At 36.5% G+C, this 23,593-nt stretch overlaps 1 protein-coding gene across 5 annotated transcripts in view; it reads left to right on the top strand.

Annotated features, from left to right (window-relative positions):
* SCAF8 (SR-related CTD associated factor 8) overlaps positions 1-23,593 on the top strand; it is a 153,281-nt gene that overhangs the window by 4,394 nt on the left and 125,294 nt on the right. For all 5 annotated transcript variants that reach the window (XM_058020795.1, XM_058020796.1, XM_058020797.1 and 2 more), the window contains exons 2-4: positions 16,118-16,201; positions 17,686-17,730; positions 21,211-21,372. In XM_058020795.1, the coding sequence (XP_057876778.1) occupies positions 16,118-16,201; positions 17,686-17,730; positions 21,211-21,372 (291 nt within the window). The remainder of the gene's footprint in view (positions 1-16,117; positions 16,202-17,685; positions 17,731-21,210; positions 21,373-23,593) is intronic.

Here is a 23,593-nt window from a genome sequence, read left to right as displayed (position 1 = left end):
GCAATGCAGTATATTATGGCATTGGAGAGGCAATTGAGAAAAGGACAATTATATATTTTTTAAAATAGTAACACAGAATAAGGCAGAGTTGGTCCCTTGAAACTCAGGAACAAGAAAGTTGTGTCTGTCTTCTGATTCCTTCCACAAACGCCTTGTGTGCTTGTATGAAAAGCTCAGATTCTCTTGTCTGTGCAGTTGGGTGCTGATACTTTCATACAAGGGAATTGAATAGAAAACTGAAGTGTCATCATGGAGACCTGGAATATCTGCCATCTTAAAGTGGGATGCACATAAAGTGCTGTAAGGTTAAGGTAGTGATTACGATTTGTTTAAAGAGTTGTGTGGGTTGCTGTGTCTTTTCTAGGGTGTGAGGGTCATAATTAAAACTTCTGCAGCATTGCTAGGTTGGTGTTGAGCCATTATTGACAATTAAAATGGTTCTCTTTGCATAGTTCATCGTAAAATACACTGAGCTTCTGGTGTGCATTATGCTTTTGAGAGTCAAGTAAGATGATGCATAAAGTGGCTGTTGCTGCTTTTGGGTTCACTTGTCATTCTGAAATTGATCAGAGCTAGAGATGTGGCAGACACTGATCATTTACTGGTAATGCTGTTGTCTCTATACTTCATTTGTGCTTCATTTTATGTTGTCCACCTTTATCCTGACAATTCTTTGGAGGGTGTATTTTGAGAGTCAGTGAGGAACAGTTCAGTGGCCTACAATTTCAGAAATGTGACCCTTGGAAATGACCCACATTTTAAATACTGAACATTGGAGTATGGGTGCATAAAAATACAGAAGGCTAAACTAAATATTCTATTTCAGACTACCTTATTTAAATGGCGTATTCTAAGTCAATGAGGTGGGTTTTTCATGAAAGAATGCCAGTTGATGCTAAAAAATGCTAAATGGTATGCCTCATGGAGATGCTAAATAGAGATTGATGCTGAATAGCTGGGGAAAGTGGGGAAAAAAGGGATTCTCTATAAAATGAGCAGCCAGGGCTTTGATTAGTAAAAGTAGATACTAACAGTTATATTGAGAAACAGTGAGAAGACACATAAGCTACTACCTGTCAAAATATTTTTCTTGGATTCTGCTGCATGTTTCATGTTGGCTGAAGCACCTGAAACATCTACAGGGTTTTTTTCCTAGCTGCTGTGACAATGGCACAACCTCTATCTGTTTTGTCTGTCACTATATTTTAGAGTACTGCCTTCTTTCATATCCTCTGCTGTTCAAAGGACTCTGCAGCTGTGATAAGTTTAAAACTTTCTTCTTTTTTTTTTATCTGCTGCCTCATTTATAGTCAGATACTTGTAAATTCTATTGTAACAAATTGGGATATGAACTTTTGGTTTACTTTTGTCTTTTGTCAGAAGAAAAAGTGATACGTGCATCTGCAGACGAAAAGTTGTTTCTGTGTTTCATTCTTAACCTCTGGGGTGGATGTGAAAAATGTCTTCCATTTTAGTTGGCTGTATAATCCTGAAGTGTTTCTCAAAAAAAAAAAAAAAAATAAAAGCATGGATATTTACACGAATTCCCTTAAGATGCAACAAAATATGTTGCAAACTAACAAGAATTTGTTAGTTTCCTGTTTACTGTCAGGAGCATTAGGAGCAGTGTCAGTGAAATGTAAGTATTTTACTCTGTTGTTTCCCAGCAAGAATTGAACTTTGCTGGCTCTCAATGATTTTTTTAAGAGTGTAGGGAAAGTTCTTTTCTCTTCAAGATACAGTAAATATTAAATTGATGTTCACCTGGTTAAATGTCTCCATGGCGCTGAATAAATATTTACAGTTTTAATATCACACTTTCAAAGACTGATCCGACCTTTGATTTTCATTAGCCACAGAAATTTGACTTCTGGTCTTGTAAAGACATGCTCATGCAAGTGTGTGTTAAAGGCCCGAAATGTTAGGGTTTGGTTTTATTTTGGTGCATGTTTTGCTCTAGAACCTAATTTCTTTAGTGAAACAGTATAGGACAGACATTGATACGTTTTCAGTCTTAGATACATAGACTTTAAATTTGTTCTTAAACCATGATCTAGATCAGATCCTTGTGAGCCTGGAGCAGTTGAGTAGATCTCCAGATGCTGCAAACTCTCTGGAGTTGTAACTGGATAGTTACAAGTACTGATCCTACTTGCTACTCATTTAGAGAGCAGCAAGCCATTTTGCAGTTTAAAACAAATGCCCTTCTGAACTCTTACAGCTTCATATCCTTTGATTGTCATCTGCTTACCAAGATTATACCTGGGGCTACAGCCTTTGACAGAGTACTTAAAATTATCTTAACAAGTCTTGTTTGAATATGCCACTATTTGAGCTGTGCCCCATCCTTGGAAGTGTTACAGGCTAAGTTGGATGGGACTTAAAGCAACTTGGGCTAGTGGAAAGTGTCCCTGCCCATAGCAGGGAGGTTGGAACTGGATGACCTTTAAATTCTCTTCCAACCCAAACCATTCTGTGACCAACAGTGTGTTTTCCTATGGCAGTTGTAGAAGTGGAGTCTGGTAATCCAGATGGCTTTCTTATGGGAAAAAAGCCATTCAGAACAGAACTTCTTGGTAAGGCAGGTTAAAAAATACTTTAAGGTACTTAAGTTACTCCCATGTTTTTTCACTTAGGAGGAGGTCTTCTGTTTTCTTGTCTGTGAAATGAATTCATCATTTTACCTCTGGACAGCCACCAAAGAAATTCATCCCGGGTGGCTCCTTCAGCCTTGGTTACAGCCCACATTCATGGCTCACTGGTGTAATTCCATTGTGAGGCCCAGGACAGAGGTGCATAATTGGCTGTTCATGTGTGTAGTCAGAGTTCAGTGACCTTGGCTGTGAAAGTTCAAAACCAAAAACAACTTCTGAAAAAAGTTCCAAACAATATTAGTCCTTGTTCCTGTTTGGAACTGTTTGTAAGTTGTACGTGTATTTCTATTCTTCCATTTTTTCAATTCTTTGGAGCTACCTTCTGCAGTCAGTGCTACCTTCTGCTGTGTCAGTGCTACCTTTCTCAGGAGCACTGACACAGCAGTGGTTGGGTAGGTAATTTTATTAACCTTATTCAGGAGTTGCTTCTTCACTTTAGGGTACATGTTCTTTGAGGCAAAAACACAATGTCCAGTTACTGCTGTACTAGTACTTATTTTACCTGTTCTTGCCATATGTACTGATCAAAAGGAGACATTTTTATAAGTAGAATTTAAAATGTTAACATTTGGAGGAAATAAGAAGAAATTAGTGCATTGTCACCATGACCCTCTCTCTATCAGATTTACCCCTACTAGAAGTGCATATTTCTTGTAATAACCTGCTGTTTCTGCTGTTAGGCTTTTGGGAAGTGAGCTGGCATTTGTACAAAGGTGATTACTATGGATATACAACAACTTATTTTGCTTCCACTTCTTTTTGCCAGAGTTTGCCTACATAACTTAGCTGGTTTTACTGGGTACAGTCTTTGATTGTATGAGGTTTTTCTTTTCTCCTGTCCCTGGTTATATGAGTGGGTGGCTGATGCTTTGACATTCAGAAATATAATGCATGTGTTTAGTTTACTAAACTACACATGTGGAAAATGAGGCTTGGCACCTTTGTTAATGTGTCTGCTGTTGATAGTTTTGAGGGTTGGCAGAGAGTGTTCTGGTTCCCATTTAAAATGAAGGCACAAAAGAAGATGTGCCCCAGAGAAGGGTGGTAGAGCTAAGATCCAGGAGCAAGGAATGGTGGTTTGGGTGGATGATGGCTGAGCAGTAAAATGTGGAGGGTAGCAACACCTGAGAGGTTGAAGCCACCTATTTTGTAGCCTTGAGCTTCTTTATTATAAGATACTGTTTATAACATTAGTTTTGAAAGATTGAAGTAAATAGTGCTTTATAAAAAATTATAACAGCTGAACAAGGTGCACTGCCTTTATGCAAGGAGGTGAATAGCTGTCTTATGTATTTGAATTGAAATTTATTATTGAAATAGCATGCATTTTTGGGAAAGGTAATTTAGAAGATCCATCATCTTGAGTGGTTCAGTCTAGAGCTCAGTGTTTCCAAATAATTAGTTTAGAGTTGAGTGCTGAAGGTTTCCATACTTTTTTTTTTGTTCTCCATCTTCAGTATTTATTAGTTACTTTCAAAATCCTAAGTAGAATTAATTATGTGCATTCTTTGCTTTCCACCCCTATTATTCTATCGTTTGTTTTTTTCCGTAAAGTGCAAAATACTGTAAATTGCTCTCACTGTAAAACTCTTGGTTTAAAAATATTGGCCTTGTAGCAGGACTTTAAGGAGCTCTCAGTGCATAATTTAGAAATCAGTATGATAGATAAAAATACGATTCTAATATTTTGCTAGTGATGTAATTGCAGTTTTAAAAAGAGAAATATTCATACTTATAAATGTTTTTGGCTTTTTCGTAGGGTAAGAGCTTAGAATATATTAACCAGATTGTTGGAAACCAGTGGAAAGACCTGACCAAATCAAATCAAATCAGACTCTTTCAGAATACCAAATCTCCCATATGTATTAAAAACCACAGCTGGTTCATATGAAAATTAATAGCTTCAGATAACATGTTGGTCTTCAGAACTTGTTACTAGATGTGTAGTAGTAACCACTTGCTGCTTAATTTTCACAAGAGTGAAGTGGAGCACTTAAGCACTTAACAGGAAATGAAGACCATTTATATGACAAGTGTATTGGTTGGAGAAATCCAATCCACTACAAACTGGATTACATTTTAAAAAAAATTTGAATCATTAACTTTCATTGTGAATGCAGGGGTTTCAAACTATATCCAAGGAGATATTTTGAAATCAACACAACAAGACAGATTTTGTCATGAGTTCTAAAAACAGTTGGCAGAGAAAATGTGTGAGTCTGATTTTCAAAATGTTTAAGATCTGTTCCTATATTTCATATCTCAGAATTGTAGAGGTATGATTGTAGTTAGGTTTCTCTGAGGCTTTTAACTGCATTGTGCCATACTTTACCAAACTAGTGCATTACAACAAGGACAGAGGGTACTTCTCCAGTGTGAGCAGCCCCCAGGCTCACATCTGGATATCTGTGAAGACTGACATTGTGGCAGAAGCTGATCCATTTTCCTCTTGATCTAGAATTAGCTATATAATAATGATAAAATGTTAGTGATGGAAATTAGCCATATGGCAGGAAAGATGAGAAAATTGGTTGAAGTGAAATGCTTCTGTTATTTTCCTTGTTTCCTTGTGTGATACTCTTACCTGGATTTTTTGTCAATCCTTCCTTTCTGTGATTGGGAGTTCAGGCATTGGTGAAGTGCTCACTCTTACCTGCCTATTTCATTTGGTCCATTTTGGTCTTTCTAAGCTTTTTGTTCCCATGCAGCAAACACCCCAAGTTACTCTGAAGAGAAAAAGGGGAATTGTGTTTGATGACTTAAAAATGGCTAAGAGCAAGTGGAGCATGTTCTAGAGACTATATGAAGTAAGCATCTGTTTTGCAGTTGTGTGGAGTTCAGGAAAGTGGAGCCAAATCCAGGTAGTTTCTTTACATTCCGGTTTTATGTTCATATTTGTACAAAGCAGACTGTACTAAGAGTACTTTGAAGCTTTCTTTGAAAGGAGTAATGGTGAGGGTTTAAAGAAAATTGTAAATGGGCTGGTGGGTCAGAAATGTAAAAACTAAAATGGAATTTTGTCATTCCATCTCAAATTGTTTAGGTTCAGTAAACTTGAAAGTCATAATCGTGTTTTCTTAAGACAAAAGAAGTAGGAGAAGCTCTAGACAGTGCAGCAGTGGTAACACCTGACTTCATGTGCTGGTGTCTGATGGGCTGAGGGACTGCTGTGTTACCTTTGCATCCTACTTCACTTAGTTGCCTGTGTAGTACCTGGCATGAATATTTAAATGCCCTCTTTAAACATAAATAGTGTATAATGCAGCTGATGTGTAGGGAGAGGCTGAGTTTTTGCCATGAGTGTTGTTGGTTGCTTTAAAAATTTTTTTAAGAACATGCACTTAGATATCAAGAAAATGCACTATTTTTTAATGTTTTCTAATTAAAACCATGTGTCATGCACTTTGTTTATGAAAACAGTTGTATTAAGGGAGTTGCTGTTGTCCTGGAACCCACTTGTTCTGTACTTTTTTAATGTTGAATTTTGGCAATTCATCTTGGTTGATAACTGAAAGAATAGAAATTTTTTTTTTTATTACAAACTTAAATACTGTATGCTGAAAGGAGTATCTGCCATTCTGGTCATCCTGCATGCACATGTACGGTATATATTTTAACATTTACATTCAGCACTGAGGGTAACAAAGTGCTGACAGGTTTTGAATAACAGTTCTCACAGGTAGGTCCTACTCAGCATCAAGTTAAAATCCTACTCACTGAGAGATCAGGTCATGCACTTTGCCAAGAAATTTAATTTCAGGAAAGTGTATAAAATGTAACCTAATAGAAATTTGTTGATAAGTGTCTTTTTTTTTTTTTAGCAGTAAATAACAATACTCTTTTCTTGTTCTCTACTGTGTGTTGATATTAATATTTAGTAAGCAATTCAGTGACTATTTCTGTATTTCCAATTGGATTTTATTTATTTTAATGCTATTGAAATATGAAATAAATTAAACTGATTTATTAAGATAGTATGTATTTGGCTTGACTTCTAAGTATTTATTTTGGGTTTTCTGCATTGAAATTGCAGATACTTGTTAGTATGTATGATGTCTGGTTAGTGTCATGTCATTACTTGATGTCTTTTTAATGTTGTATCCTGGTAGCAGGCAGAGAAAAGTTCAAAAATATTTCTGTAGAGGGATTTGTAACTGATGTCCCTCACACTGGTCGTTATCTCATGCTTAAGAGATGGGCTGAGTCTGGTGTATCAGCATCAAAATGTTTATTCCCTTAGCTGCTGTATCAGTGTTGCAGAGATTTGTCTCTGAATATCTGTTCCTTTGTATCTCATGAGACTAGAGTTGTTCGCATCTTTCAAGCCTTTTAAAATTATATGGCAAAATTATATGAAAAATTATTTCCTAGCTGCTCTTCTTGTCTTTATAGGATGTGGCAGAGATATAAAAAAAGGGATATATTATTTATGAAGCTTTTAAAATTTTAATAAAATTAGTACTGCTTTCTCTTTTTTAATCAAAATTTTGGTACAGGAACAGCTGTGTGGCTCTTTTGCCTATTGAATAAGAGCACTGAAAGATGTTGGAATTAAGTGCTGGGCTTTGTAGAAGTGCAGTGTGCCATTGCTTCCACGGATGTGTGTAGTAACTTGCTGTGTAAGCGACTGCCCATCCTCGGGGGATGAAAGCTCATGTGCATGATGTCTGGTCTTCACTTGAGAAGCTTTAGGCTGTAGCTTAGCAGCCTGTAGTACTGCCTTGTAAACTACAGCTGTGTGCAGTAGAGTTTGCTTTTTATGGGTATTTACAGTAGATTTCACTTTTAAGTACTTCTTTCGTTACGATTGTAATGATAAAAATATTGTTTGTGATAGTGAATGATGAAAATTTGAAATGTGCTGATAAATTCCCTGACTTTCAGTAGGGCTTCTCCTGAAGACTACTTTTCTTAACAGAATTAAAGAGAAAAATATAGAGCAGAAATTCACTGCTTTATTTATAGCATCAACCTGATCTTTTGCATTTCCCTCCAAACCCAACATGTACTTTTTATAGCTCATTAGATCTTCGAGCAAGTCTGTATTTTTTCCCCCAAAATTTGGAAAGAAGATTTGGTTTATTTAAAATTATATTGGGGAAAATTAGTATTAACAATGCTGCTGACCTTTATGTACACTGGAATATTGCCTTGTATGGAGTGCCTTAGCTCTCCCATCATTACTTTTTGCTGTACAAATAATTGTACTGTTTTATCAGATAGAGGAAAATACAGAATTGTGAATATAATTAACTGGCTTTAATTGCTGGCCTGGTCCTGATACACAGATGTGCATTTCTGTAGGAAAGAGATAGTCTTAGAAACCACTTCTAACACTATTACTTTGATCATATTAAGAATTCTAATGCTGTCTGTGTAATAAGCTGTTATGTGCTTTACATGGACATTTGGCTGTCATCTGATTCTTACTTTGCAAGAACATGACCCTAGGAATTGCTTTCATTGAGACAAGATTAGGATTTGTAGCATGTATATCTTTGTCTACTCACTTTGTCCCTGAGGTGCCATTCAGATTGAGGTTTTCTGTAAAAAAACTGTAAGGTTTTCCTGTGATTTATATTAAGCATTTAATTAAACATGCATATTTCTATCAAAGATTTATTGATTGTCCCCCACCTAATTATGAGAATGCCACCGTGTGTAGGACATGGTTGGATGGAATCATCATACAGGAAACCAGTGAAACAACTTCCCCCCACAAATACACTGTAAATTTTATCTGGTGTTTTCTTTAGCTTAAATGGGTCGAGAAGATTAATGTTAATTTTTATTTTGTAGTTTCCTGTATTGTTGGCAGTGTATTTGGAGCTGAGCATGTTCAGTCATCTAGAATGCTTGAGGCAGGCAGAATAGTCTTGTCCACAGGTTCCTAGTATAAAGTGATCATTAAACGTTCATTGACATTGAAATCAAATGTATGCTGCTGTTAAGTGTGCTGTCTTGAAAAAAACACTGGTATTTTTTACAGCAACTTGAAAGTATTCTCTTAACTTTGGCTATGCTTTTTCTCCTAGAGGAAAATAAAATTATTCCCAAAAGGTCATACAGGAATCACGCTCTTTCTGACTTAATTATTTAACACTTGTTTTTTCAAAACCTGGGCTAACAGTTTGAGAATGGTTTACCTTACCAGTCAGACTCCTTGTGACTTGGCACTGATTGTGTAACTCTTGCCTCATCCTCTCTTGTTCTCCCCCCCTCCCCATTCTGTAGAATTTTAGTCTTTGTTCCTTCCTTGTCCTTGTGTGATAATGCCATTTGCCATCTACATTTAGACAGGAAATGTTTCAGCTTTAATTTTCTGAGTCATGTGCCATAGTTCAAGAACGGACAGTACAAAACAAAGCTTTGTATAAATTTTAATTTATATTTGCAGTTTTGTTGTTGTTTTTCTTTTTAATCAGGGTTTAACCTTTCAGTTTATTTTAAGTCACTCTACCTTGACTGAAGCAGCATTCTCCCAGATGTTGTGTTTGTGTTGTGGTGACTGCTTAGGAGAGTCTTTGTGTCAGAGTGACTCTTGGGTCAATACATAGGTCACTGGAGCAGTGCTTTTTTCTGGGCAAATATCAGGAGACTGTTTCTTCTCTCTAGATGGTAGGATAGATGGGAGATAAATTTTGGGTTGATTGAAATCAGCCTATTCTCTTTTCTGCTGTAAAATCAGTTACTAAATTAATAAGAAAAATAAATTGATCCATCAACTTGTAGGGTGGTTTTTAAATTAGGTTTTATTATGCATGTACATTATCAACAGGTGATAAATGTTCCGTGTTTGGAGAGAAATTCTCAATGCATATTTTAAAAAGAGACTCCACACAATGTGGTGCTTTCCACAATGCCTCAGATTTCAACAGTAAATGTTTGTACTTACTGGGTTTTCATATACGAAATGGTGCAGATACTTTCACTCTGCAAATCTGTAACATGAAACTTAGGAAGATAACTAGAAAAAACTGTTCTAGTTGGTATTCAAATATCTTTTAGTAGTAATCAGACATTTAAAGATACTGATCAGTTTTTGCCTTTAAGCAAATGTTTCATATGGGTTGATGTATATCCAGAAAAGCAGTAAGTGGCTAGTAAATGGAAGATTTTTTTTCATAATCATATGGTAGTTCAGCTTTAAAGTGTTATTTTTTAAGTTTACATATGGGTTTCTGTCTGTTCCCTTTCTTTGTTCTTCCAGCTTGTAAATGTGAACTAGTCTGTGTCAAAATGTCTGAAACTTATGGCTTTACCTGGCACTTGAAGATTACAGTGTTTCACTTTCGACCCTCTGAAATGAGTTGTATTTCTACTGTGAAAAAAATGCAGCTGCTTGATGTGATAAGGCTTGAACTTCATTTGCATAAGACCTTTTAAATAGAGAGCTACATTTTATACTATCATAGAGATAGCTGACTGTAATTTATACAGTTATTTAAAAGAGTGGGTCGCTTTCATTATGGTATCAGGGCACAGACTTAGCAAGCTCATGGTGACAGTTTAGGTTCTGAGTAAATTCCCTCTGAGGCATGCCAGAGCTGCCCTTACAGGCTAAGGAAAACCACACTGGGCACTTTGGAACCTAATGCACCAACTGGACTCTTGCATACTCCTTGCTCATCTCATGTGGTGTGCTCCTTGGGTGAGGAAGATCCTTCCCAATTGATCTTCAGTGCTGAGGTTGTATTGGCATATGCCTCTCCTTAGTAATCCTGTTCACCAGCTGAGGAACCTTTGTTCTTCACTTGAAAGCTTCTCCACAATTTTAGTTATCCCTGATGATTTCATGCCAGCTTTGGAGATTGTACAGTTGAGAGTGCCCTGTAGGTTATCACTGTTGCCTAAATACTGTAGATACAGATGTCCATTTACTGCATTTACTACTGAGATTTTTCTGGTTTGCTCTTGACTTGATATCTTCAGTGCCATCTCTCATGGATCAGCAGATCTCTTTGCTGAATGGCGATAGCTTCAAAGCCAGTGTCCACTACTTCCTGTGCATTTACTACTTGGTAGTGTCACCAATGTGCCTCTCCAACTTTTGAGAGTCTGACTTTGTCCTAGCCAGAATATAGAACCCACCTGGGTTCTGTTGGGACTTCCCTTTACCCTGCACCAAGTGACTGTTTGTTGAGATTGTTTGCTGGCTGTATTTAAGGAGTAATTGTTTGGGTCATTTGTCATGCAAGGGCCTGTTTAGAATAGCTTAGTTTCTTGGGAGCCTTTCGTGAGAGATCTTTGGTAAATGTGTTTTGGTAGTCCAGTTGGTTTTATATCAGTGATTTCTCACTGTGCTTCTGGAGTCTTTCTGAGAAGAACAATATACTGAGATGTTGCCTTTCCTTACAACAGCTGCACGGAATTATCTGTGTCCCCACTAATACATTTCTTTGAAGTAATTTATGCTATTTTTTAACATTTAACCTAACTGATCCATTGTTTCCTAATTCTCCCCTTGAACTCCTGTCAGAAATTCATGTTGCTTTTCCTGTCTTTCAGACCTATAAGTTTGAGACTGCTTTAAATGAGAATTCATGAATCATAGCTACCAAGTCTTACATTCTGGAGTTCTGTTCTAATACTTTGTTATTTTTCACATTGTGAGCTTGTTAGTTACCGTATTGTAAACACACTTCAGGATGATTCTGGTGTGGGATCAGTTTTTCCTTAGTGTGTAGATTAAAAAAAAAAAAGGGTGTATATATGTGTCTTTTTCTGTAGGGCTTTATCTCCTATGAATGCTTTATCTCCTGTAAGTGCTGGTTGTCCAGGACAAGGACTTTAGTAGATTTGCAATTCCTTCCCTCTTCTGAAAAGCACTGATTTTCATGCTTTCTCCTGTTTGTTTCTCAAACTTGATTGCACTATCTTTTGCACATACATTGCCAGCCAGAGTTTATGGTCACTCCCACTCCTCCCCATGCCTTTGAATATTACTACTGATTTTCTCAAGTGTATCATTTTATTTCAGAGAGTTTCCTTGACTTTACTATTTAACCACGTTGCCTTTTTTTTCCTGGTTTATTTAAAGACTTCTTTTATGTGAGGGCAAGCTTCTGCAAATGAGCATGAGTGTCTTAGAAAACTAAGACACTGGTCTTAGAGAGCAAACTGGTTTAGCTAAACATCTTTAGGAGATGGCACAGGAAAAATTAAACTAGGATATAAGCACAGATTTTAAAAATAATGCATGTGTCTTTAATTCCTTATTCTTCAAATTCCAAATGTTTAAAATAATCATCTATGCTGGATGAAAAACTGAAGTTTTCATTATGAGAGAGGCAACAACCAAGTCTTGCTTCTCTAGTCAGCCTAGAATTAGAGAAAGTGGGTTTGGTGGAAACCAAACAGGTTAGCCTGTTTGATGGATAAGGAGCTGGCTGGATGTCAGCATCCAAAGAGTTGCAGTTAATGGCTACAGTGTCCAAAAGGAGACCAGTATGAAGTGGTGTCCTGCAGGTGTCCGCACTGGGATTGATATTATTTAATATCTTTTTTGATTACTTAGACAATGGGATTGAATGCAGCCTCAGCAGTGAGGTGCAATTGATGCACTTTTCAGAATGCAGTGTTTTATAGTAAATTTAAAGCTTCTTGAAGACAACTAAGGAAAAATAGTTTTTGAAGAATTTTTATTTCTTTTCTTGATTTTTTTGCAGGTACTAAATTTGGGATCTGTGTGTTTTTAAAATGGCTGTTAAAATCTGTAACAGATGTAACGATTGTCCAAAAAGTCTCTCTCTGCAGAAGTACTGTTTTACTCTTTTTATTGATACCTTTCCACCACCACCTTTCCCTCTTGAATTATCAGTCCTTAATGCTAAATTTGCCTGTTTGCTACCTGGAATAAAGTATCAGGATGCTGGCAACAACCTAGGTTGACCTGTTGGCTTTTGGCATATTCCTGATAAGCGGTGCTAGGATATCTGACTGCACGCAGCCGATGTCTCAGAGTCAGTTGTGTGCAACTCTTGCTTGTTTCTCAGCCATGTGTGGTGGCTTCCTTGATACTTTGAACTGCCCCATTAGGGCCCAGATTATTTCAGAGCTGATGGCCTGGTCAGGTGTGGTCCCTGTGAGTATCTGTGTGAGTCAGTGGTTCTCCCTCCTTACAGTTGTGTGTTTTGTAGGTAAAGGAGCTCCTGTGCCAATCCCATCTGGGACTGTTTTTAGATTGACAAGCTTGGCTTCTTGAATCTAGGCTGATTTCACATTTGCTCATGTACTTGTAAATTGCTTTTACTGATGAGTATTTTGGGCTTGAGAATGCTGACCAGGAACACCCAAAATTACTCTACTAAGAAACACTATACAAACAAAAAGTTTCTGGTGCTATGGTGTTCCCAGAAGTAGTTTAGTTGTAGTTGCACAACATCCAGCCAAACAGTAGCCAGGATGAGTGATTACATTTTGGTAATTACCTGTGAGCAACTGGAAGCTGAACAGTGAGCTGCAAAACTCACTGTCTCCCACAGCACACTCCTGGAAAAGTGGGCAGCCCACAGCTTGGACAGGAGCACTCTTTGCTGGATTAGCAAATGGCTGGATGGCTGAGCCCAGAGAGTAATGGTGAACGGTGCTGCCTCCAGCTGGTAGCCTGTCACCAGTGGTGTCCCTCAGGGGTCGGTGCTGGGGCCAGTTCTGTTCAGTATTTTTATTGATGGCATGGATGAGGGGATTGAGATCAGTAAATTTGCAGATGGCACTAAGCTGGGAGCGTGGGTTGATCTGTTGGAAGGTGGGAGGGCTCTGCAGAGAGACTTGGAATGGTTGGATGGATGGGCAGAGTTTAAGAGGATGAAGTTTAAGTCCAAGTGCCGAGTCCTGCATTTTGGCCACAATAACCCCCTGCAGCATTATAGGCTGGGGATGGTGTGGCTGGACAGTGCCCAGGCGGAAAAGGGGATGCTGGTCCACAGCTAGCTGGACATGAGCCAGCAGTGTGCCCAGGGGACCAAGAAGGCCACTGGCATCCTGGCCTGTGACAGGAATAGTGTGGCCAACGGGACCAGGGTGGTCACCCCTGTTCTTGGCGCTGGTGAGGCCACACTGTGAGTGCTGTGTCCTGTTCTGGGCCCCTCTGTTTAGGGAGGGCATTGAGACACTTCTTGAACATTTCCAGAGGAGGGCAGCGAGGCTGGTGAGGGACTTGAAACACGAGCCCTATGAGGAACAGCTGAGGGAGCTGGGGATGTTTAGCTTGGAGAAAAGGAGACTTGGGGTGGCCTTATCTCTCTCTACAACTCCCTGAAAGGTGGCTGTAGTCAGCTGGGGGTTGGTCTCTTTCACCAGGCAGCAACTGACAGAATCAGAAGACACAGTCTTAAGCTGCATCAAGGGTTGGATATTAGGAAAAAATTTTTTACAGAAAGAGTGATAAAGTACTGGAGTTGTCTGCCCAGGGAGGTGGTGGCATCACCATCACTGGATGTGTTTGAAAAAAGGCTGGATGTGGTACTTGGTGCCATGGTTTAGTTGTGTTAGGGCATGGGTTGGACTCAATGATCTTGAGGGTCTTTTCCAACCTTGTGATTCTGTGAAAACAGAAGAAACTGATTAGTGGCTTGGGTTTGTGTCTCTCTTCTCTCTTTTCCCTGTGGTGGTGAAGAGCATTCATATACCTACATTTTAGAAATGTATTGATTTTTGTCATGTGAGCAGCATGTAAATAATTCAGAATATTATGCAACAGCAATTAGCATTAGCATTAGTGAGAAGTAGTAACAGTTATTTTAAAAGTGGATGTCTAGCTGTGAAGTGGTTATAATGTCACAGTTTTAATGGAGATCCTTTCAAGCTGAGAAGACAGACACTTATGCTTGGACAAACCTTTTTTGTTTCACTTTGTGTTTTGACAGCTACAGGAGGTTTTGGTTAAAACTGGTTTTGACAGGAAAGGATAGAAAAAAAGTATCTCATGTTTACAAGGAGAACAAATCCTTGTCTCTTGGAAACTCAAGTATGATGAACGAATATCTACTTATTACCTTCAGCAATAAATTATTATAAGCAACTTGGGGAGCATGACCTAAATTTAAGATTGTCTAATCCTTTCCACTGTGTGATCCTGTTCAGTCTTACAGTTTGCTTTATTAAATATAAAAAATTCTGAACTATGTTTTCTGAGCTAGCAGTTTGCCACAAATTGAGAAAATATTAGGAAGTTAAAGATATTGTAAATATCTGTATGGATATTAATCTGGTTCATTATATTGCATTTCTCAAGCTCTATAGGAGAGGAGAAAGGGTTTTGGCTTTATTTCTGTTTCAGTTACTGTTTTATGGAAAAACTGCAATTTTTCCTGTTTTTTAGAAAGGAAATAAAAATTTGGTTATGGATGATCATTCCTCTTATCAGAACTACATTTTTGAACTGAAATGCTTCTAAACATGTGTTGTAAACAAAAATAAAATATAAGTTAAGGATGTCCTTAAATCAGGTTTGGCACTTTGTCTCTGGTGTTTTTATGCCTGAAAGTAGCAAACATCAGCCAGTCCCTTCTCTTATAACACTTAGACCTGAGGGAGAAAATAACAGCATTTTGTTCAAAATCATATATTGTAGATAATCAGAGATTTTCACAACAAGTAAATAGCTTTGGGGAGGAGTTACTTCTAATTACAACCCATCAGTCATAGCTGTGAATTTAGTTAAAGTTTCACTGTGCAGCAATTTGTGATGAATACCTGTCATGCTGGATTGTTTCTGCTGGGAGATGTATGTACCAGTCAAATGAGCAGAGTTAATACTGCATCCGGGGAGAGCATTGTTGCAAAACTACACTGCCTGTGTGCTCTGGTTTTTTTGCTGTTAGATATTAGTTGAGTTAAGATGCTCTGCTTGAAATTGAGAACACAGCTGGATTTTTGCTTAAACATTTGTAATACTTTCTATATGTTACTTTCCTGGGTTAATGCAGTGAATGAATGAAGTCTATTCTTTTTACAGTCTGTTTAAAGTGTCAAATTGCTACATGCTCATGCTCTCTGGGCTTGATGTTGTTGTTGTTCGTTTGTTTAATGGAAAATGAAAAGACCAGATTCAGCAGGCATATGATGATGAATATACTAAGTTAAGGTTTTGTTGTGCTTCCATAAAGGTAGTCAAGTATATCAGTGTCTTTGCCCTGGAAAACTTAGTAAGAGCTACTGTATTTGCATGTTTGAAGTATTTATTTTGTAACTTCACCTGAAATGCCTCCAGTATTTAGTGCTGGTGAAGCTAGGTGTATATATAGGGACCATTGCAAAGAAGAACCTGCTCTCCTTTAAGCATTTTGAATCTTACATTATATGTTATTGACCTTTTTTTTTTTCTTAAATTGGAATGTCTTTTCTTGCTTAATACATAACATCCACTGAAAATTAGAAATTATATTTTCTTGTGGAAAAATAATGTATTCTGCTTACAATTCTGCAGATTGTATTTCTAATAGTGTTTTTTTTTCTTGCAGTTGTACTCGCTAAATGATTATAAGCCACCCATTTCTAAAGCTAAAATGACACAGATCACCAAGGCAGCAATCAAGGCTATAAAGGTATGAAACCAGTTATCCTCTTTTGTCCTCTTTTACATTTCTCATGTATGTCAAAATAATTTTGTGAAATAGTCTAAAGAATTTGCTTCAGAACTTTCCACCTCCCTTGTGCTTACAATTTCCAAGTTACGTTCATATGTGATATCCAGGAATACAGCAGAAGGCTGAAAGTGGTGTGTGACTTTCATTTGCTGGTTGTCATATGTGAGAAAGAATTATACCAATTTATCTCCATCTGAATTCCATCAGATCTGAAAGACAGGGCTTTTTCCTTAGTTTACAAAGGAAACACTGACATGCCTGTTAACAGATGAATAAATAGAAAATTACAATTCACTCTTCCTTCTCCCCTCTCTCCCTCCCTCCCCAAAATTTATGCATGCCTTTGGATCAATACAACTGTTCATTTTTCTGAATTCCTAGCATGCCTTTTCATGGATATTATTCATAGATTTCAGTTTTCTTGTTGCTTGGATACAAATTGTCTTTAAGTTCAAGTTTTAGTACACTCATTAAAGATTATTCCTGCCACAAAGTAAAACTAATTGCTAAACAACAGCACAGCAGAAAAAGTCACTGAAAAATGGTGAAGGAAGTATGCCACTAGTGTTAAGCATTAAAACAAATAGAAACTCAGTGAGGGCTGGAGAGGTAGAAAAGAGGATAGACCAAACTTATGCTTATGCTTTTCCTATCTGCATTCCTTTGCTGACAATGCAGATTTGTTTTCAGATAATGAAATCCATATTGGTGTTTTGTGTAATTGGGAAAGGGTAATTTGATGGCTGAAGAGTGAAATTCAGTGGTTTTCTTAAGTATGTCTGTAAGTTAAAGCCTGTGTGTTGCTATAGAATGGAAATGCTGAAAACTTGTATTGAACTTAAGCAGTAAATCATAACAGATGGTTCTATTAATTAAACAATTAAATTATGCCCAAATGTTTTATTATGTACACAACTTGGAAATCCTACTTCCTCTCTTACCATTTCAATGATAGCATTTAATTGTGCAAGTGGTTATTACAATTATTGACACGATTTAGAGCCATTGTGATTATATGTGAGATTAAAAAAACAACTCCATTAAAGACAGGCAAATGTTAAAGAAAAAGTAGCAGTCGATGCTATAAATTAATGAAATGCAGAGAAGTTGTATTTTTAGTAACATTAGGTGAACATCTTCAGTCATGTACAGTAAAATACCCATGTGTTTTGGTGGAACAATTAGATTATTCTCCTTGGTGTCAATAAATACGCATGCTATTTAAGAAATCCAGTGTAAAAAACCTTCGAGAAAAAGAAGAAACACTCTTTTATAGGCTATTAAATATTTTAAGGAAGTTTGCATGTTCAGCTGTAGATATTGGATTGCTATCTAATAATCCAAATTTTCTGCTTCTGGTTTTGCTATCAATGTAGCAACATACTTTAACAGGTATATATGTCTTCATATTTTCTCTATTGAAATACTATTGTATTTTTCAGTTCTACAAGCATGTTGTACAGAGTGTTGAGAAGTTCATTCAAAAGGTAAGTCAGTCAAGTGGGGGTTTGGGTTCACATATAGAATAATATTAGTTAGCACTTACTAGTTCATCTCCATTTTTAGTGGCATTCAGTTTCTGCTAATAATTGGCAGCAGATCATAACTCATGATACAGAATGACAAATACTTTGTTCTCATTTTGTCCTTTGATCTGAATCACTGTGAGTACTGTTTTAGGACGGCTTCTATGTGTATTTATTTAATGTTAAAAGAGATTGTCAGTGAACAGCTAACAGCAAAACAATTGACAGTTGTTTGGCTGGTGACAGTTGCTTTTGCTTTTCTGCCAGGTTTTCCCATTGATTTTAAAGCTGAAGGAAAGATGACCTTCAGCCTCATCTTTTTTGTAGCAGGAGATGTAGCATTTCAATTGGTGGCTCTTGCTAGTAAATTAAAACAAAAAAATTTATATGGCTAGATTAGAATTACTTTTTGGGAAGATGGTAGTATCAATTTAATGATTCTTTCTAGCAAAGAAATTTATAGCACTTTCTTTTCTTGCAACAGTTAATTATTTTTGGGTAAAACTGCATTTTACTTCCAGTTGGAAATGCATGGATTCAAATTTGTGAGTCTTCTTTGCTTATCTGTGTTGTACCTGATTGTTCAGTTGGTCATTTTGGTACTGAATTTCTTCACTCTTTGTAAATAGCAGTAAATTATTATCAAATTGAAATTTAGTTTTGACAAGCTAGAGAAGTTAGGCTGTTAATGTTGCAATTTTGGATGCAATTTTCCTTCTGTTACTGTTTTTACAAAGCAGTCTGAATTGTTCTGTATTAGTAACCCGTCTTCCTCATTTTATTCCTTGTTGCTCTGTGTTGCCTTTTTACAGTGACTGGGCAGTGTAAACAGGTTTCGGCTTCAGCCTGGTGTTTTTATCTGTCAGAACTATTTATCAATTAAATATTTAGGTACTGGTACATCAGTCCTATGTGAACAAAGTGTCATATACGTGTTTCAAAGCAGTAGTAAAGACAGGTAGTATGCTTTATCAACATTGGTATTTTTTTTGTCAAGTAGTTGTCTTTTGGGTCCTTGACTCTGACTTCTTCCATCTCTGAGACAGGGATCAGTATCCTTTGATCCCTGTTCAATGCTGCAGGTAAACACAGGAGGAGAAGAGCAGGAATACATATTATTCATCTCTGACAGTAAAACTTTGCAGTTCCATGTCCTGAAATTAGCTCAGAATTGTCTGAGTTCCAACAGTGCTTTTTAGTTACAGTATTCATAGGCACAAGAGAAGTTTTACACTCTGCATGAATGAATGGCAGTTTGTCAGGATTGGGACTGGTTGTTCATGACCCTTCCACAAGCTACTTTGAGTTATCTTTGCATGCCTTCAGTGTCCAGTACTGCTCGATGAGGAAGCTCTGCACTGTTCATTGCTGATTAGAGAAGGCAGATGTACATTTTCATTGATAACCTTGTTAATGATCGCCCTGGATTAGATGATTCCCCTTGGTGGTCTTGCTGAGGGGTTTTTAATTATTTCATGAACAATTTAGTGAAATGTGCAACTTATTAATAACTTTAAATAAGAAGTTTTTGCTTTACTAGAATGAGAGATAAGCAGATGAAAGCTAAGTATTTGATATTAAAGGGCTTAAATTGTATATTTGGAGACTAATTGGATGTTTTCTGCGAGCAGTTACTTCAAATTAAAGCTCAAGATGACTAAATCTTCCATTAAAGTCTGCTGTAGACTTGACCAGAATGATGTCAATGCCATCTCAGATAGTTTGTTCTTCATCCTTCACAGCTCCAGTATTTTATTTTGTAATTTCATGACGTTACTGAAACTTCAGATAAAATAGTTGCTCGTGACTTTCTTAATTTTGTGCCAGTTAACATACTGGTCTATTGTTATTTTAGTCAACTGCTTTATTCTTTGGCAAAAGATCACTTCAGGTGTCAAATGATCACATTTCATATATGTGAGGTTATTCCATTGGAGAGCCAGATTTAATTTCTTTGAGTAATCAAATTACATTATTGATTACTCACCCAGAAAATAAGTAAATATTAGTGTGTAAAGGCTGCTCCATCTGAGATTAGGGATATGCAGGTTCACTGCCCCAATTTTAATTTTTATTTAATTTTTTACTTGTATTTTTTTGCCTTTTCCATATAATCTATATTATTACATTATTGTCATACTTTGCTTTCTTCGCGTGCCATGTTTTAAAATACTTCAGCTAATACATGTCCTGATTTTTCTTTTTGAATTTCTGTGAGCTTTATTAATTTGAATATTGTGAAAAGTTATATACCTGTCTGCTCTGTGTGCAGAATACTCTTGTTCAATAATTTAAATAAAATTTCAGAGTCTGCAATACATTGAAGTGATTTTCTGAAGACAGTGTATTATATCCAATTTAAGCTTAATGATGCACATATATTCCTAAAAGGGTGTCTCACACATTCTAAAAATACAGAGTGCCTTACTTAAATACATTGAACCATGTTTAGAAGCTAAGGAAAGGTGACTTTCTAAAGGTTGCAAGTGTTAGCAAATCAACACTTTTCAAAACAGAACATTTGTATCTAGGGCATAGTAAAATTAATATTATGAAGTGTTTGTTTGGCATTTTATTAAAGATTATTAACTTAGTGTATTGCATAATATGTCTACAGGACCAGAGAGGAAAAGGGTGTCCTTTCCCATGTTTTCCATAATACCTTGTGTGATATACACCCAATATTTATTAAATGAATCCATAACATAATATATTCTGATGAAGACTTCATTATACTTTTGGACCGTGTTTTGTTCTGTCTTAAAACCGGTTGCAGTAATGTCATGCAATTACTTTGCAGTTAAAAGACAAAAATTTTACCATTAGTTGTTAAGAAAGTAGAAGTACATAATTAATTAGTATTTTAATTAGCAGACATGCCTTATGAATATATCATGCTGTTTGTAAATTATGCAAGTTTTCCGGAGTTGTAAAATAAATATTGTTGTATTCTCAACCAAACAGATGTCCCCATAAATATGTTTTTCTGCTGCAGGGGAGGATATACCACACCCTAATTACAACAGTGTAAAATGAAGTAAACAAATTTTCACTTTAATGTTTACTTTGATCATAAAGATCATAATTTGGTCATGCTTTATGCAGTACTTTTAAAATAGAGTGCACATTTTAAAAGGATATGTGGTTTGTGTGCTAATTTTTTTAATAGATAGATTATTGAAAGTTAACTCTTTAGCAGTAAGAAATTGATTTCATACCATTTACATATCTTCAGAATGCATATAGATGCGATAATTGAAACATTAGAGGTTGGATGGTACTTGAGAAAGCTTCATTTTCCAGGACAATTTATAAAATAAAGAACATTTCAGTATACTTGGATCCACTTAAAAATTAGAGAGGATTGTTTGTATTTACTCTGCCGTTAATGGTTTTGATTATTTTTCACATATGCTCTTTTTAAATGACTGTTCTTTATAGTGCAAACCAGAGTACAAGGTGCCTGGTCTGTATGTCATTGACTCCATTGTGAGACAGTCCCGGCATCAATTTGGACAAGAAAAGGATGTATTTGCACCAAGATTCAGCAATAACATCATCAGCACTTTCCAGAACTTGTACCGTTGCCCTGGTGATGACAAGGTAAACCACTTTCAGATCTTTCTAGTTAAAACAGTATTGAACATACCATCTATAAAGAATAAAGATTTTCATCTCACTTTCTACTTGCTGGAGGGGATCTACTTATAAACTTGCCCTGTATATGTATGTCTTAATGATGCTTCTCTTAGTGTAGGGATTGGAAAGATGTATCCAATGAGATTAATTAGAGTTTTGAAACGGTTGTCTTTCCCTTGACTCTATGATTATCCAGCAGCTAAATAAGGTTTAACTTGTATAGTTTGACTCACTAGTTCAGCTGTTCCCTTGGATCACAATAGCTGAGATAGCCACCAAATTCTGTTTCCAAGAGATTGGCTGGAAATAGCAGAGTGCAGGCAGTTCAACTTCCTTCATATTTGTCTCTTAGTTGTAAAATAGGTAGTGTTTCTTCTTATTGAATAACTGCAGAAAGGTGGAGGATTCTAAGGGTTTTGTCTTGACAAAAATTTGTGTAATAGAGTCATTAGGTAAAGTAGTAAGTGAGGCTGGATGCTACAGGAAGAGTTGTATTTAAAATAGTTACATGCATTCCTAGAGCTGTATTTTTCAATCAGAGATATGAAAACCCAAGGCATCCATGAAAGGTGATTAAGGCACATTCAGCCATTGTGTTATCTTAGGAATCCTGCCTTTTTAGAGTAGTTAAGACTACTGCAGAAAAATGTGTCAGGACCTGGAAATTTTGCTCAGTTGGATAAATTTGGCTAAGGATATCTGTCTTCTCTTCTGCAACTGAGTTCTGAGGTGTTGCTGAACAGGTTATTTAGCTTAAATGACATGTTTCCAATCTGGTTTTAGGTTATATGTGTGATTAACTTGTGTTGCTTCAATTCCACAGTGTTTTACTGTGTTTTTTTTTTTTTATAAATAGGCACCATTTTTGAATTTATCTTTTTTAGTGTGTTTTCTAAACTCATTTAGCTTGCTACGTTGGGAAATATACAGAAAGACCCTGATGTATTGAAGAAGGATAGGTTAGAACAAGGATGGATGCAAGTATTTATTTTGGGTCTAGTTTAAAAAATACATAATAAATTCATTGGGTAAGAAATTGCACTATTTGCCTGTGATATTTCAATGCATGGCAATTAATATATTGCATTAGAGGTGTTTGATGTGAAGAAAGAGGGTAAAACCTAGGCTATTTAGGGTCCACAAAAGTCCTGTCAGGTTCATTTCTAGGATATTTTTCATCTCAGCATAAAACTGTACTTTTCAGTCCTAAGTGCTGCTGCTGTGCTGTATATGGATTCAATATTATAGGAGGGTCTTTGTACTGTGAAAGTAATCCTATACATAGCCTAGCAAAAAACTGAGCTGTCAGAGACCAAGATATGTACCTGGTTTGTAACATTTTGATGTTTAATCTGATTGAAAGGCATGATGGAGAAACACAGCAGTTGTCTTTATACAAGCAAATGTAGAATTTGTTTTTAAATCAAACAGAAATGGAGTAACATTTCATTTAAAGTAACAACAAAAACCCCACAGACTCCTTTGTCTGGCCCAGAGAAAGTGCAAGGTGTGGGTAGATAGGGAGCCCCAGAAACAGTTTTGTATTCCTGTTCTGGAGAGATGAGGGCAGTTAGAGCCGCTGATGGACTTGACAAGGACTGCTTATAACACAGACTCTAAAGAAGAAGGGCTCAGATAGTGAAATGCTGAGTGGAAGCCATCAGAGATTTCTTTAAGGGAACTCTAAATTGCGTCTTCCATGCAGTGAAAATTCAACACTTCTGTATTACTGTTAAGGATCCTCTTGTAATTCTGGACAAACAGACTTCTTTTTGTTGTTTTTGAACACTGTGGCTAAGTGCTCTATGTTCTTGTTTTATAGAACTCAAGTAATTAAACCACCTTTGTGACAGCAAACACCAGATCCTATGAAGAATTTCCTGCTCTTTGTAATGCAACTGATTTTTTTTCCCAAAACAGAGGAAAATCTTTCCTTTTGGTGGAAGTTAAGCTCATTGAAAAAAGATTATAAGCAGATAAAAATGATGATCTGTTTGTGATGTAATAGAATACCTCTTTCGTAATAGAAAAAATATAATAGAAATGTAAGCTGAACAATGAGTTACAACTAATGGAATTGTATGAGGTCTTAATTGGGTTTTTTTTTTCCTTCCCCATGATCCACCTTTTTTAATAGTGCTATATATTTTCAACAGGCAGGTAATTGTATTCCAGTTGAAACTTT

The sequence above is a fragment of the Melospiza georgiana genome, chromosome 3 (assembly GCF_028018845.1).
Source record: "Melospiza georgiana isolate bMelGeo1 chromosome 3, bMelGeo1.pri, whole genome shotgun sequence".
Classification (NCBI taxonomy): domain Eukaryota; kingdom Metazoa; phylum Chordata; class Aves; order Passeriformes; family Passerellidae; genus Melospiza; species Melospiza georgiana.
This window is presented reverse-complemented; position numbering and strand designations above follow the sequence as displayed.